Below are 17,500 nucleotides of genomic sequence, written 5' to 3' on the forward strand. Positions count from 1 at the left end.
TGAGACAGAAGACAGAAATAGTGAGAGCACAGAGCCTAACAGAGGAAGAAACAGATAGATAAAGAGAAAGAGGGATGCAGAGAATGAGGGGTGGGAGAGAGAGAGAGAGGGGGAGTGAGAGAGAGAGAGAGAGAGGGATGAGGGTAGAGAGGTGGGGTCAGGGGTCAGTCTACCTTGCGTGTGATGCAGAATCCTTTCCAGCAGCACGGGGTACTTAGTGATGCGCTGAGTCACCAGCAGAATGCATTCTGGGATTTCTTTCCGCCGCACCAGGGAGTTACTGCTCTGTTGCTACAGAGACAAACATTAACCATTACTCATCAGTACCAGGGAAAAATCCAGAAGTTGTTGTTTACCAAACCCTGATCATGACAGATGAGAGACCATTTTACAGCTCCTATGAGGCGTTGTGGGGCAGTGGTTAGCATCACTGCTTTGAAAGTGATTGATCTCGGTTCGATTCACTAATATTACAGGTTGTCTGTACATTGCTTTGGATAAAAACGTCTGCCAAATGCTTCACCTTTAACCTTTCATATTTGGACATCAGAGGCCAACACATGGACACACACATAACTACTCACCATAATAGCCTGATGCAGCTCAAGGAAGAAGTCTTTTATAAAAGTTTGTGCTTCTACTGACTACTGGAAGTGTTTTTTTCTTTGGCAGTAGTCCTGAAAAGGCTGGCCATCTCCTTTTATCTTAAGTATGTGTGTTTGTGTGACAGTATATGTGTGTGTGTGTGTGTGTGTGTGTGTGTGTGTGTGTGTGTGTGTGTGTGTGTGTGTGTGTGTGTGACAGTATATGTGTGTGTGTGACAGTATATGTGTGTGTGTTACCCCTTACTTTAATGAAAGTCTGGAAGCGTTTGTTCTGCTGTTGCAGCTCCTTGAAAAAGCTGACAGCCTCGGTGTGGTGGCTACAGAACTGACCATACACCTGCTTCATCCGTTCCGCATTCTCCCCAGAGAACTAGATACAGAGAGAAACACACACACGCACACAGAGACAAACACATACACACACACACACACACACAAACACACACAGACACACACAAACACACATACACACACAGACACACACACTATTAAACACACTACATCCACTACAGTATTAGTTAGGTTGGTATCACACTAAGTATCTGAGAGTGAATGAAAAGATCCCAGTGGAGTGTGCAAAAGGGAGCTTTTCTAGAAGTTTCTTAAAGAGAGCTTTGTTGATTCAGCTGGAGGAACTCCAGCTGGGTGCTCAGTTCTAAAATTATTCTTCACCAGGAAAAGCACAGCTCTAAAATTACACATGTCCACAAGGGGCAGCTGATCACCTCCACAGACAACTGTTTGAGTAATCATAATGTATACTCAACACCAGTTTTATATCTAAACATTCATCCACATCATAATTTTTTGTGAGTTTAACAGTAAAGGGAACCTAAATACAAATTACACATTATAAGATAAGGTGAAAGGTGAAGGTTGAGAGGTTAGAGGTTAGACTCCATCCCAACCTGTTGCAGCAGGATATCCCCGATGCGATGGATGATGTAATTCTTGTCTCCATCCGGGTGGGCGGAGCCATGGCGTCGCTCTCTCATGGTGGACAGGAAGTCCCTGTGCAGGGGGAGGAGCTCGTCCAGGCAGGGGAAGATCCGACCAATGGCATCGGGGTCCAGCTGCACCTCTTCTCTCAGGCCCCGCCTGAAGACCTCGGCCATGATGCTGAGTGTTTGGACATGGTGAAGCTCCGTCTGCATCAGCTCTGACACACACAAACAAACAAACAAACAAACAAACAAACAAACACACACACACACACACAAACAAATAAATAAACATGCAAAGAAACAAATATATGAATAAACTGATTTAAGAGCACAAGTCTTAAAAGATGAACAACAGTCAGATCTACAACCTTCAAACATAAATATATAAACACTCAAACACACACACACACACACACACACACGTACACACACAATACACTGAAACCATTGACTGGCTCTATATACAGTCATTGACTGAAACTTCATTTATGTCCACAATTGAAATGTTAATAAATAACTACCCCAAAATTTGACATGAGCCTATGTATTCGATATGAGCCTCCAAGCATTATATCTTAAGTACCTGCTGGCTATCGTCACACACACACACACACACACACACACACACACACACACACACACACACACCGTATATGACATCCTGTCTCTTGATGATATGCTTTTCCTGGCTCTTGCAGAAGTGTGGCTGCACAGCCAGGCTCCAAGACTCCGCCTCCAGGTCCATGGCGTCCCCAACCAGCTCGCTTTGCAGAGGGGAGTCCACCACATCTACAGGACCCAGCAAGGGATAAACAGAACAGAGATCTGATCTTGAATTCTGTTTTCACAGATTCCAAATGCGATTCAGATTTTACAGGGGAATTGGTTGAGACTGAGAAAGGAGGCAGACAAGTATTAACTACAGCTGCCAGGAGAGGACAAACAGAACAGAGATTTCATCATGAAATGTGTATTGAAAGAGATCAATGGCCCAAAGTTTCAAATATTAAGGGAAATAGGTGCAGAGTCGGGTGTTTCTAGAGGGGCCAAGAAAGGACAAACAGAACATACACTCTCTGAGTACGTAGAACAAGTGGTTCAAGACATTGAATGAACTGCAACAAGTTTGTCCCCGCTAGGTTGCCATCCTCACCTTCTACGATGGAGGAGTCAGTGGACGTGGATGACTCTGCTTTCTGTAGAATCTCATCTGATTGGCTGTGGTGTCTCCAAGGTGGGGAGTCCGTATCACCCTCCGGACTCTCGCTAAGGCTGATGGGATATGTAGGACCAGAGTTACTCTCGTTCACAGTGCCTTGATCTTAATAGACCAGCTACATGCTAACAGCATACCAATGATCACCTAGCTAAAATGATGATTAGAATGGCATACATCTATTAAACATATGAATAAAGAAATTAAAAAACATGAAGCAAACTGTAACTGTAAGGGACAGGAGAGGAAGGGAAGGGAAAAAAGAGAAAAAGACTGACAGACTAAAGACGAAAAAAATAAACTTTTAAACTTTATTTACAAACCATAGAAAAACAACCAAATCGAAGCAGCCTACGCCATCAGTTAAACACAAATCCACCAGAACCTGTGACTATTTCTCCTCCCGCACCCTATTTTTCCCCCACTGTGTGCCAGATTGTCTGTTAGAGGATAAGAATAGTATTACACCATTAGTCTTGTATCAACCTCAGATCCAAACATGGCTAGGTCTTGGCCTTCATTTGGCCCGCTCTTGCACAAGCCAAAGAAAAGGGGAATGTGTAATGTAAGCAGGTGTTGAAAACTGATAGTGAAAAAGAGAATGACTGAATGAAAGAGAGAGAGAGGGAACAGGAACATGGTGTATGGAGTGAAAGATACAACAGAAAGCAAAAGAGCAAGAAAGAAGGGAAAGGAAGGAAAGAGAGGAATGGTGAAATGGGGAGAAAGAGAGAGAGAGAGAGTATGACTGACTGCTCCGTTGCTGTGGGAACGCTCCTGGAGAGGGTATTGGTCTGGGAGTCTTTGCGGTTGTCCCGGGATACCATCACCGGGAGCGAAGCTGACGTGGAGAGGAGCGTTGACACATTACTGCTGTCACGCACAGTAAAGTCTGACGGAGAGGGAGAAAAAAAGGGAGACTTAAGATATAATAACAAACTTCATGGCAATTTAAAGTTTATAAACCAAAATAAAAGCATCTAAAGCAGATATTCACAGTACAGTACCCTCCCCCCCCCACACACACACACCAAACAAATAAATAAACATGTAAACACATAAACAAACTTACTCTGTGGAAGAGATGCTGTTTTCGATTTCACCATGGAAACGGCATATTTATCCTGGAGTTTCTGGAGACAGGCAAGTAAAGTAAACACACACGACACACGTTCGTAAAGCAACACAGGAGCAACACACATTCACTGACACGCCCACAATTGCATGAACACATTCAAACACACACAGGTTTATGGTAGCATTCTAAACAGCAATCATTTCTGTGGAAATAAGCAAATATGTCACTTGTGTGTATTAACCATTAACACGCCTATCAGTGACTAGTGTTTGAGGAAAGGTAAACACACACACACACACACACACATTAAGATATACATCCCTACCTTGAGACAAGGTGTGGCGGAGTCCCGACAGCCTTTATGAACCGTGAGAGTGCAATCTGAGGACAGAGGTGTGTTTTAATATACACAAAAGTCTGCGTGTGTTTAGTCTATTTATGTGTATATGTATTATGTGTATGTGTGTTCACATTATGTACAATGTGTTTGTGCACAGTTCTGTGTGTTTGTGTGTGTGTGTGTGTGTGTGAGAGAGAGAGAGTGTTTTGTGTCTGAGAGTGTGTTTGTGTTTATGCATGTGTGTACTCACTCGAGCAGTGCAGCAGGTCCTTCCCTGTGGCTGGCTTGTCACACACCAGGCATACGGTGGCCCCGGCGCAGGACCCCGAGGAGAAGAGGTGGCCATTGGACTGCCTGTCTTTCCCCTCGCGATCCTTCGCCTTACACTTAGAGAACCACAGAGACATTGCGCTCAGTCGAGCTGCTTCGTCATTCTCACACACACACATACACTCACACACACAGATTGAGAGAGAGAGATACACTCCTTGTTCACACACACATACACACACACACACAGAGATCTCACGCCTCTGGTCCCATTGACCTGAATAGGATCCAGTGAAAACGAATGCCTGTGTTTCACTAACAGTGGAAGAGAATTTGGGGTTTCGCTGGAAGAAGCTCAGCAGTACAGAATGGGTTAATTATTAACAGAAGCGAAGCTGCTCAGCATGGGACTTTGGTTGGTGTGTGTGTGTTTGTCCGTGTGTGTGTGTGTGTGTGTGTGTGTGTGTTTGGGAGCTGATAGCTCAGCCTAAAGGTTAGTCATCCTGTGTTTGTTGCCCAAAGAGAGCACCTAAAAAGGAGCTGTGTGTGAGGGTGCGTGTGTGTGTGTGTGTGTGTGTGTGTGTGTGTGTGTGTGTGTGTGTGTGTGTGTGTGTGTGTGATGGCACTGTCTGCCTGTGAATTATTTAAAAGCTCAGCACTGAACTATGTCAGCCTTGTGGTCCCGTCAAACGGTGATGTCAGCCATGCATAGCAGACATTAACCTAAACCTCAAGGCTGGACTTCGCCCCCGCTTTGATTACAGTTGAACAGTATAGACTGTTTATGACTCAGGTAAAGCAGGTCATATAAACAGGTGGTAAATTAAGTACATACACAGGCAGTACATCTGAATAACTTTCGTTTTCCCAGTAATGACAATAACACAGTCTTATGACTTGATTGCAAGACACAGAACTGCAGGAGAGTGCCTTAAAGGTACAGTTTGTGATTCTAATCCAATGTATTTTTTTGTCAAATTAAGCGAATTGCTCCTCACAGTCCTTTAGCTGTCTGTTCTGTGTGTGTGCTAAAAAAAAATCCACTATTCGCAAACAGTCCTGTTCCTGTAAATGGGTCACAAACATAGTGGTTTTGGACTGAGCCATAGGCTACTCCGGCCAATCAACACATTGCTTCAGGAGCACGAAAGAGAGGGGTGTAATTTGATTGGCTGCTGTGCTTAAATATCAACAACCTTTCCCTAGAATCGTAGTCTCTATATCAGAATCACTACATTTCTCCACTCAAACAAGCAAAGGAGGAAACGGATTTCTTGACTTATCATTTGCATATCCTGGTCAGCGGTCAAGTGTTTTGCGCTTGACATGAAAACAAGGCTAGTCACTCACGTGTCTCAGAGGGGTGATGTGAGAGAGTGAGAGAGGCCTGTGTGAAGAGCCTGACCTCACAGCCACAGCTCTTTCTCTCACACACACACACACACACACACACACACACACACACACACACACACACACACACACACACACACACACACACACACACACACGAAGGCCACGTGCTTCCAAATTAGACGGCTGCAGCCCAGGTGACTCTTCTCAAGTCTGTCAGAGCGAAGTATCAAACGTGTAATTAAAGTGTGTGGCATTGTATTGAGAGAAGTGTGAAAACAACTGTAAAAACCTGTAACATGTACATGAGAGAGACTCATGACCACATCTAATAGCACATGGTGTATATTTAGACCCTGGTGGCTGTATCTCATTTTAGGCACCAGTGAGCTGCTAAATTCTGGGACCACCCTAGAAGAGCTTTGCTTTGTGCTGGAGACCCAGTTTTCTTTTCTTTTTGCCTTTCTTGAGTTAAGTATTCACAAAAGATGGCCACATTTACTCACTCCCTCAGATGTGTGTGGGGAGGGGACTGCTCAGGTCTCATGATTCTCATCTGCTGGGGCTTAGTGTGTGTGTGAATTGGATTAGGATTGGTGTATGTGTGTATGTGTGTGTGTGTGTGTGTGTGTATGTATGTGTGTATGTGTGTGTGTGTATGTGTATATGTATATGTGTGTGTGTGTCTGTGTGTGTGTGTATGTGTGTGTGTGTGTGTCTGTGTGTGTGTGTGTGTGTGTGTGTGTGTGTGTGTGTGTATGTGTATGTGTGTATGTGTGTGTGTGTGTGTGTATGTGTGTGTATGTGTGTTGCGTGTGGTTGTGTGTGTGTGTGTGTGTATGTGGTTGTGTGTGTGTATGTGGTTGTGTGTGTGTGTGTTTGAATGTGTGTGTGTGTGTGTGTGTGTGTGTGTGTATGTGGTTGTGTGTGTGAATGTGTATGTGGTTGTGTGTGTGCATGTGCGTGTGCGTGTGTATCTGTGTGTTATCATCGCTATGTAAACATCAATGCTGGTGCGGGAAAGGCCGTCAGACATTCAGGTGATTTATTTAGGACCTTTTTCCTTGTTTTGTGGTTTACCTCACCTTGTTCTTTTGTTTCCCTCACCTTGTTCTTGTTGCGAGTGCTGGACATGCGGCTCTTCAGGAAGCTAAACGTTCGGCTGACTTTGTACTTGTCCGACTCGGTCTTGGAGGGGATGATGTACCTGTCCCACTCCTCCTCCTCGATCCTGCAAGAGGGGGGGGCAGGTGACATGACGTTAGTGCCGCCCGCCCACCGTCCACTCCTGGTGCCACACAGCACCGGGCATCACTGAGAGGGTTAGTTGGCATCGCCGCGCCATGCGTCGTCTCGCTTGCTGGTGATCAAAGGGTTAAACATACACCCAAGCAGCAGCTGACTCTGAAATCAATCCTCCTGATCAGAGCCAGATCAATCCTCCTGATCGGAACCAGATCAATCCTCCTGATCAGAACCAGATCAGAACCAGGTCTATTCCGGAGTCAGCTGCTTAAAGGGTTTCTACAGAGGTAGAGAGGAGTGTCCTAGAAGTGTAACACAGAATAGCGTCACATTGCTTGTCGTATGCATGCAGTTGCAGTGGTGTGTGATCAGGGAGGTATTTGGGGTTCTCTGCAGGAAGTGGCTGAGAAACAGATGAAGATACATGCCTCACAACGAGACCTGCAGGAACATACAGCGAACGACCTAAGGTACGCAAAGTGGCGTTTCACTGAGAAACAGAGTCTCTGTCTGCTGCATGCTGAGCTGAAAGAAAAACTGAGTGGGTTTCAATGCTTCAGTCGACTTTCTGGTGTTAGTGACAAACAAAGAGAGTGACAAACAAAGAGTGTCACATTCGGTTAGGGGGGAGTGGGGGTTAGGACGTGCAGTTATGGGGGGACTGTGTGTGTTAGAGAATGGCGCTAGCTGTGGGCGACCTCTAAAAGGTCAGCGTTAGAGGTCATGCTAATGCTAATGCTAACACTAGGGCAGGCTGGTGTACTGAGGCCGTGACAGAGCTACAGTAGGGTGGTGTTACGTGACATGACGTACTCTTTGAGGAACTCGGACAGTGTGAGGTGCTGGAGGGAGTCGGCCAGCTCCACACTGGACTCATCCTCGGCCGACTGAGCTCTCCTGCGGAACCTCAACTCCCTACACATACACACAGACGTGAACGCGCACACACACCACACACACACCACACATGCACACACATACACACACATGCACACACGTGTGCGCACACACACACACATGCACGCACAAACACACAAACACACACACACACACACACACTTCACTTGTTAGGTCTCTCTTCCTCACCCCCAATTTCCAACAGGGGAAAACACACATGCCGTTGAAGACCCTCAGTTTTTGTCCTGCTTTTTCTCTATATATCCCCTCCTCTCTTTCCTAATCATTTGTCCCTTTCTCTTTTTTCCCCTCTCCTTCTCCCCATCTCTTTTTCTGCCTCTCTGTGTCTTTACATGAACAAAAAAGAATCAGACAAGACCAATTATTCATTCATTTTCAGTTCATTATCTGCCAAATATATATATAAAAAAATATATATGGCAAAATGTACTCACACACACACATGAAACCCCCCACACACATGAAAGCACAACCCCCCACACACGCCAGAGTCAACGTGTGTGTGTGTGTATCTCCTTTGGATGGTGCTACTGCACTACAACTGTAATTACACACTCCCTGTTTTACTGAATGAACAGAACCTAAAAGAAAAGTGGGGGGGGGAGAGAGGGAGAGAGAGAGGGAGAAGGAGAGAGAGAGAGAGAGGAGGAGAGAGGAGGAGACGGGGAGAGAGAGGGAGGGAGGGGGAGAGGGAGAAGAAGAAAGGGGGAAAGGGCAGGGTGACCTGGCGGGGATCCTAAAAGCCTTTTGTGAGATCAGAGAGAGAGAGAGAGAGAGAGGGAGAGAGAGAGAGCGAGCAGCAGAGGGGAAGGAAGGGAAACGGAGATAGAGAGAGAGGGGGAGAGGAAGATAGAGAGAGAGAGAGAGAGAGACGAAAAGTGAGTGAGAGGAAGAGAGAAGGAGAAAGAGAGAGGGAGAGAGAGAGGGGGGAGGGAGAGATAGAGGAAATGGAGGGATGGATAACCACACCATCAGAGTGGAAGTCCATTAGGGAAAGCAAGGTCAGCCAGACCCTCTTATCAAAAGGAAAATGAACCAATAATTCTATTAGATATGGAACACACACACACACAAAGAAAAAACACACACAAACACATACATACACAATAGCACACAGCTCACATATCTCACACAAACACAGACACACATAAACTCACACAAACACAGACACACTGTCCAGACCGCTTGAAACACTGGAACGACTCCCCTGCCTGTAATTACTGCTTCGCTACCATTCTACTATTTATTTCCAAAGCCCACGGTCTCCATTAAGCCCAGAACCCTGGGATAATGTGAGTGTTGTGGTAGATTTCCTCTTTCCTTGGAGAGCTGCTAGTTTCTGCTTTGACACAATGGAAATCATATCGTTTCCATCTATGCTATTGTGTTTCATTAGAAAGATAAATGATTGATTGATAAATTATTGATTGTTTGATTGTGATGGTTGTATGATTGTTCGTTTGGTTGTTTGTGAAAAAAGAACTCTGAATGGGATTTTAGGGTGTTTTTTCAATTGTAATGTGGGTAAAAGACGTTTCCTGACATTTGGACAGTTTATGAATCAATAAGGTGGCTGTATGTGGGTCAAATGGTCTTCACTGGAGAGATTTATTCGGCGAGGCAGACCAGAACATCAGGGTTCTTGAGATGATGGAAGATGTGATTCTCTACGTAGCGTCATGACAAATGATACTGTCTCTATCTGGTAGAGAAATGTGCTGAGGACCAGCTACCTCAAAGACTCAAAAAGAACAAGAATGGAAAAATACATGATTAAAATGGGGTTTTTTTAAGTTAAGAAAAGGGGGAAAGAACAGAAAAACATTTTGGACAGCTCAACTAAACAACAGAGACCTTCAGTCTCTAGGCAACCCAGTAGTCAGAGCAACACTGGAGAGTTCTCACTCTAGGACAGGCAGCAAGAGAACAGGACGAGAGGAGGCAACCAAACACAGGAAACATGAGAGAAAGAGAGAAAGAGAGGAAGGGATGAGAGAAGAAAGGATTATGGAAAAAGGTGGTAGAGCAAAAAAGAGATTAAGAGAAAAGGACTGCAAGAAATGGAAAAGAGAGAGAATCAGAGGAAGAGAGAGAGAGATTGAGAGAGAAAGCGCAAGAGAGCCGGACAGCATTTTCTAAGGTAGAGACAGTGAGAAAGAGAGAGAGAGAGATAGAGATCAGGACAGAATCTCTAAAGTAAAGACAGAGAGAACAAAGAGAGAGCGAGAGAAAGAGAGAGAGAATGAAGACGTAAGAGAAAGGCAATAATAAGGACAGACTAAAGAGAGATATTTGAACGAGAGAAAGACAAAGAGGGTAGAGGTTTTCTGCGTACCTTTTCTCCTGTGTTTGTTCACTGAGGCTGAGAGCTCTCTGTTCTGTGGACAGAAACAACAACAACAACAACGTTCACTTCAGACAACTAGACAGCAAATGTGAGACATGACGGGGTGAAAGCCCATCTCTCTCTGAGGGAACCACACAGGGTTAAAAACATCACAGTCAGAGGCATCATTCACACAGCTTCATTGATTCAAGGGCAGCGTCTCGTGACGGGGACGTGTCAATGCAGAGCTGATGCAGCCATGATTCGCACTCAATAACACACACGGCAGGATGCAGCCATGATTGGCCCTCTATAACACACACGGCAGGTTAACCACAGCAGCCCCAACTCTCCTGAGTCACTGAAGTCTTATGAATAAAATGCTGAAATGCTTCATGTTTCCAGAAGTAATTAAAAATAGCTGGGTTCTCCTATACTGTATAATTTAGATGATTAATGTGACATTAGGCTGATATTAGACTCAACTGAAGAGGACAGGCGTTCCGGCCGTGCGGTCTGGAGGGGAAATCACTTGGGCTTGCATGCTGGAGAGCACAGGGGAATGTAACGAGCCACAAGGACAGACATACAAACACACACACACACACACACTGGTGAACAAAAGCCTGATCTGAGGAGCAGATGTCTGAAGCGCACAGACACCACTGGGCCTTAGATTGATTTTTCATTTTGACACACACACGCACACTAGCACATACACACACACACACAAATTTGGAAATGCATAAAAGACACAATCAGCCTGGAGGAGATCAGGTACGTAGGTGCTTTTTGTTCATGCACCACATCCCAGTTTGATGACATCACAGACCTGTTCTCCCTCCAAATACCTGAGCAGCAGCAGATGATGAGGCAACGCAACCAGAAAGAATCAAGAGCAGCTGACAATTCTCACATACACACACACACACACACACACACACACACACTCACTCACGTACGTGAACAAGCCAGGCAATATCACTAGAGAGGAGCAAGCCTGGATGATGATCAGTTTGGATGCTCTGCACATTTAATAAAGACACACCCACAGCCATCCACATACTCACATACTCACACTCACATCCACACATACAAACCCAAATCTATCCACAAACACTCCCATCCCCATGCTGTTAGCGGTGGTGTGCTGAGCTGAAGCAGGAGGAAGGTGATGGTGAGTCCAGTACTTACTAACAGGGTTGAGTAGGTAGAGAGATTTAGACAGAGACAGAGCCTGCAAGAGAGACCTGCTGCCACTGCTGCTGTGGAGGGCGCCATCTACAGGACACAGTGGACACGACAACTCAACTCACTGCCACCCAACCCACACCAGGGCAACACAGACAACAGCGTTTCTCAGCCCTGCTGCCAGATTCTCACTATGTGTGTGTGTGTGTTTTCTCACTGAACAAGGATCTCACTTTTTTTTACACTTTACACAGAACAATCATAATAGGTATTTGTGGGAGGACTCCTAATAGTAATTTCCCTGAGTACACCCACACACACACACACACACACACACACGCATAACAGGCAGTGAGTGTGCAAACAGTAACCGAGAAAGACTGGGTTTGTGAGATACACCTTCATATTTACATAACATTCCAGTTAGATCAACATGCTTCTACCAGCCCAGAGCCTCATAAACCAGAACAGACCAAGGCCAGCTTTGGGAAGATGGGCCACTCTTCTGAGCTGGGTTTGACTTAAAGGTTCTTCCTGTTTAAAGGCAGAGTTTCCTTCCCTCTGTCATCAGTGTGCTTACTGTCAGGGGTTTTAGCAGGCCTTGGCTCTACTAAAGAGCCTTGACACAATGCTCAAAGTCAACAGTGCTGCACAAGTAAATAAAACAGAAACTGAAATTGAACAGACCCCGGTCAAATGAGGCAGTTAATGTCAAAAACAGCACTGACTAAATGATGAGAGAGAGAGAGAGAGAGGGAAAGAAAGAGAAAGATTAAACATAGTGAGGAAGAGAGCTTGTTCCACAGAAATGTAAGCCAGGCCCACGGTTAACAAGCTGTCTCAACAAGCTTCCTGCGAGGAGAACAGCAAACCTCCCCAAACCACAGTGTGGCCACACAGCCTTGGAGTAGCAGAGAGGAGAGAGAGGAGGGAGACACGACTCCAGACTCCTGCTGTCTGGCCAGCAGTCTACAGGCGACAGTGCCTCAGAACAAGAAACAGAACCAGACTTACCTGGAGAACTACCTTTTTTCGGTTTAATCTTGGTCCCTGAACTAGAACCTGGCCAGACTAAGAGAATGAACCGTCTGCACAAACTGTCTAGGTGACCCTGTTTTAGTACAAGAAGTAGAACCAGAAGCCTGGATCAAGAATCCCTTAAGACTAAGAGAGATAACTTTTACTACAAGAACAAGGACCTTGAAAAACTAAGAGAGCTAGCTTCTTTCAATTTATATGAGTATCTTAGCAACAAAACTAGAACCAGACCAGACCGTGTGAGTGAATTTCCTGCACCCTACATATAGCACTTCCTTAGTACAAGAATCAAAACTTAAATGAAGGAATGAACTTTCCACAGGTCACAGACGACTCCACCTCAGCAGAACAGCCATTACTTGTTCAAACTGAGACAACTAACCTCTTTAATAATTCAGCTCCTCCAGTTCCTGACGCTGTCAGCACAGATCAGACAGCTGATGCTATCACCCCTCTCTCTCTTTTCCACTTTCAGAAACAGAGACATAAGTTCAACAAGAACACACCAGTCTGAAGACTAAGGGCTTCTGTCCTCTGGTGGGTAACTGTAAGGGAACTCAAAACAGGGTTCCTCGGGATCATGGAGGTTAGGAAAGGGGTGAAAGGTGAGAGACGAGGCTGACCTTGGGTGAGTTCGGAGGTGGGGGGCGTGTTTGTGTCGCGGCTAAAGCGGGGGGGCCGCAGACTGATCTTGGGGGAGGAGTACGAGTATGAGCGCATGCGCACCCCCTGATCCGCGGCATTCTGCGGGGGAAAAAAACACAGAGGTGAAAAACACATCTACACACACATGCAAAACCCATACACACACACACGCACATATATGCAAAAAAAGCACATCAGCCTTCAAACACACTCACACAAAATGTCTTGTTTCCTACTGACCACACAGTTAAATTAAGTATACTAGAGTTTGACCTCCTGTAACTTAGCTAAATAAGCTTCCCGTAACTTAAATACGAAAAAGTAGCAAACGCAGAGTAAAAACCAGTACTAGTTCGAATATAAAGGTTCTTTGTCCCACAGGAGAAAAAAGAAGCTGTACAGCTTTAAAATATCTCTGCGCTGTTGTGTCCCACCTTTGAAGAGGTGTGGCCCAGGGCGGAGGAGGTGGAGAGAGTGCGAGTGCAGGTGGGTTCGGGGGCGGGGTCAGCGCTGTCCCTTTCGTCTCCACTGGGCTCGGACGACAGCTGGGGGAGGGGTGACTTTATCAGGACCTCATCATCCTCTTCCTCACTGTCCACTTCGAGGGCCACCAGTGCGGGGCTGAGGCTGAGACACACACAAATACACAAATACACAAGCATTAACACACAGACACAGATGCATAAATAAACACACACACACACACACACACACAAACACAGAGACGTACAGATGCACACACACAGACACACAAACACACACACGCACTCATAAACATACACACAACCGTACAGATACACACACAAGCACAAATACACACACGTATATAGATATGTACACACACGCACAAGCATACACACAGAATAATAGACACAAACACAGACACACACACACAGATAATATGAATTATGAAATATTTACTCTGATTTTGATCAAAAATACTTATTTACACTCATTGCCAAGACATTGCGAAGACAAAAAACTGACCAATCAGCAAAGACTTCTACCTGAGGTCACATGACCCTGAGGGCGAGCTCTGCGCCTGATTGGGCAGTTCTGTGCGTGAGGATCGGAAGAGTCTGGCCAGAGCCAGGTCAGCAGGAGAGGGGATGGGAGACGGAGAGATGGACGGAGAGACAGAGAGCTTCTCCTCCCCTCCCGGAGGAGGCGTATCCGTGGCGCCCGGCGGTGCTGAGGCTGCCTCCCCATCTGTGGTTGTGCTGCCTCCCGTCACTCCGGCAACAGCCACTTTCACTTCAGGGTCGTCAACCTGCAGCAGAGGAGAAGACACTCTAACAAAACAGCCTGTGTGTGTGGCTGTAAATGTGTATCTGTATGTGTATGTGTGCGCATGGATATTTATGCAGGACTATGGATGCCTGAACTGTAACTGTGTGTGTGTGTGTATAAGTGTGCGTTTGTGTGTGTGTTTGTGTTCTTACCTGTCCTTTCCCATTGAGCATGGCGCTGAGGCGTGCTGCAGCAGAGGCAGTGGAGTGGGTGTGTGTGTGTCCTTGCTTGGAGGCTGAGGGAGAGCAGGATTTATCTGGAGTAAAGAACACACACACACACACACACAGAGACACACACACAGAGACACACAGACAGACACACACACACACACACACACACACACACAAACAAACACACAGACACACACACAGGCTAAATATAACAATGACACTGTTATATGACTGGAACTAATATGTAATAAAATCTTATGACCATGTATGACATGTTTATGACATGATTACATCAGTATTATCATGAAAGGTCCAAGGGAAGTTTAACCAGAGGATACAGTTATACTGTCCAGCCACTGCGGAGGGTCAGTGATATGCAATTCTGCTAAGCTGGCTATTAGCCGTAATAAGCAGCCAGAGCCAACAGCTACTGGTGGGAATGAGCTGGCATCGCTAGGGAGCAACAGGAGGAGATTTACAACTGTCTCGAAATACAACTGACGTGAGAGGGGGGAAAAACATTGCAGCCTCGTAAACTGAGCAGCACTTCTCCGGATTGTGGTGTTTAGCTTAGCGGCCGCGTGCCAGAGAGCTCCTTCTGGGATGCCTGTGTTGTGCCAAGACATCTGCATGGGGGAGTAGGAGGAGGGTTGGGTGAAAACAACCGCAGGGCTTCTTTTCCAGCCATTAAAAACGTTTTAAACCTTTCTCTTCTTTTCATTCTTACAGCTTGTGTGTGTGGATATGTGTGTGTATGCATTTGTGTGTGTATGTGTATATGTATACACACACACACATATATGTGAGAGGGAGAGAGAGAGAGAGAGAGAGAGAGTGAGCATGTTTATTCTCTTCCTATCATATTGCACTTGTGCAGTGGAGCATGGTAAAGAGGATGTGTTGACCACTGGTCAGTCTAAACAGCCAATCCTTCCACTTCACATTAAAAAGGGCGATACATAGCCAGCCATCCACAATGAGTATTTGTCTGTGGGAAAATAAGAGCAACTGTGAGGAGTGTGAGTGAGTGTGTGTGTGTGTGTGTGTGTGTGTGTGTGTGTGTGTTTGCGTGTGTGTGTGTGTGTGTGTTTGTGTGTGTGTGTGTGTGTGTTTGCGTGTGTGTGTGTGTGTGTGTGTGTTTGCGTGTGTAATGGTTGCATGTTTTTTGTCATTACTGCTAGATGGATTGGCAGGCTCTATCACACATTGACCGTGGTTACATGGATTCGAATAACTGCCTTAGTCGGACTGAAATCGCATTATCCGTTTCATGTAAGCACCTTAGTCGGATCGTAGTCGGACCGCACATAGTCGGACTAACACCCCTGGATAACTCGATCCGATCCAGTTGATAGTTCGACTATTGCGGCATGTAACGGTGAATTGGATAAGGAACTGGACTTTGCGTCTTTGCGCATGCTTGAGATCCCGCCGCCCTCCTCCCTCCCTCCCTGCCAGGTCGTGACCCGGAAGACGAAAGAGACGATACGTTGTCTCAACTGTTCATACTAATGACACGTTTATTTATGAATATCCTGCAGACTGTCTCACAAGCTTATTCTTGTTGACTATGAACAAACATAACAGAAGAGGTCCGAAGATATGAGTACCTTTACAACCCCTCCTTAAAAACGTATAAGGACGTTCAAATTACGATACTTATGTGGTGCCAGTGTTGACAAAAACGTTGACTGCGACTGTTTGGACAGAACGCGCTAATTCACCGAACAAATACTTTCATATTAATTTCCCACCACTTGTTAGTCATGTCATCCATTCATATCGATGTGAATCAATCAATACTAATACATCTTTAACTGTGATGTGTTTTTATTTTTATTTACTGTATAATCAACGATAGCAGGTGCCCGCTTGTAAACAGTCCACATTTTATTTGCTTAAAACACACAGCAGTACTGTCAAATCAGAAAGCAAATCAGCTGTCAAAGGGCTGTTACCTGACCAAATACCTTTCAAACTCGGTGATAGTATTCACAACTAATTTGTTCTTCATTCTATCAAATATGATGAAGTGTGGTCCGCGACGGCCACAAGTAAATTATTGCGACATTTCTAACATACAACTCAGAACGAAGAGAACACAGCCAGTAGTAGCCTAATCTAATAAAGAGTTGCCTAATCTATTAACAAGGTCATGGATTGGTGGCTTAAGACAGGAACTATGAAAAGAAAATTAAATGAGAAAGCCTCTAACATAGACAAGGAGAAAGTGGTTCAGCCTCATTGGGAATTATCTCGCCGCGGAGTTGCATTCAAAACACTGTGTTTTTCTCCCGCTGAGACAGCAAGATGATAACTAGGCTATATTCTGTGTTGTGTGACGTTGGATAATGACAGCTCTTAATTATGAAAAGTTGACTACTAGGATGGCTGTATTAATGCCAGTGGGCTAGCCTACTGTTGGTAGTGAAATACTGCGGTCAGTATGCGCATCGTTGTGTTTTGTGATGTCTGTCTGAAGTGTGTGATGGGAGTATGAGGCTGTGAGCGAACTATAGTTTGTAACATAACCAAGTCACGCATGGAGCAGGGTTCCAGATGCTTTGCCTTGCGCATTGTCATATCTATAACTAGCCTACTGGTACGTACAAAAGGAGAGCCCACCCGCGAAAATCATGTGTGCGCTAACAATTGTCTGGCGCCAGGTCTTGGGTAGGAGGCATGTTGTTCCGGGGATATTTAGTTAAATGGTCCGCGAATTTTTTTTTATTGGCTAAGTGGTCCTTGGTCTGAAAAAGTTTGAGAAACACTGCTTTATAGACAATAACGATCATACACTCCCATTGCACTCAAACAACCACACTCAAACGAGGAGATATTGTATCAATTAGCCTATTAAGTACTGTA

The 17,500-nt window shown here is 45.3% G+C and overlaps 1 protein-coding gene across 6 annotated transcripts in view; it reads right to left on the bottom strand.

Annotated features, from left to right (window-relative positions):
- arhgef28a (Rho guanine nucleotide exchange factor (GEF) 28a) overlaps nt 1–17,500 on the bottom strand; it is a 77,076-nt gene that overhangs the window by 17,924 nt on the left and 41,652 nt on the right. For 3 of the 6 annotated variants that reach the window (XM_031577130.2, XM_031577129.2, XM_031577134.2), the window contains 17 exons: nt 14,612–14,715; nt 14,177–14,439; nt 13,604–13,796; nt 13,148–13,268; nt 11,490–11,576; nt 10,305–10,347; nt 7,865–7,966; nt 6,914–7,037; nt 4,434–4,569; nt 4,169–4,224; nt 3,838–3,898; nt 3,519–3,657; nt 2,703–2,821; nt 2,198–2,338; nt 1,514–1,764; nt 850–975; nt 174–291 (listed from right to left, as the gene is read on the bottom strand). In XM_031577130.2, the coding sequence (XP_031432990.1) occupies nt 174–291; nt 850–975; nt 1,514–1,764; nt 2,198–2,338; nt 2,703–2,821; nt 3,519–3,657; nt 3,838–3,898; nt 4,169–4,224; nt 4,434–4,569; nt 6,914–7,037; nt 7,865–7,966; nt 10,305–10,347; nt 11,490–11,576; nt 13,148–13,268; nt 13,604–13,796; nt 14,177–14,439; nt 14,612–14,715 (2,184 nt within the window). The remainder of the gene's footprint in view (nt 1–173; nt 292–849; nt 976–1,513; nt 1,765–2,197; nt 2,339–2,702; nt 2,822–3,518; nt 3,658–3,837; nt 3,899–4,168; nt 4,225–4,433; nt 4,570–6,913; nt 7,038–7,864; nt 7,967–10,304; nt 10,348–11,489; nt 11,577–13,147; nt 13,269–13,603; nt 13,797–14,176; nt 14,440–14,611; nt 14,716–17,500) is intronic. The other 3 variants (XM_031577131.2, XM_031577132.2, XM_031577133.2) reach the window with 3 other exon arrangements.

The sequence above is a fragment of the Clupea harengus genome, chromosome 12 (assembly GCF_900700415.2).
Source record: "Clupea harengus chromosome 12, Ch_v2.0.2, whole genome shotgun sequence".
Classification (NCBI taxonomy): domain Eukaryota; kingdom Metazoa; phylum Chordata; class Actinopteri; order Clupeiformes; family Clupeidae; genus Clupea; species Clupea harengus.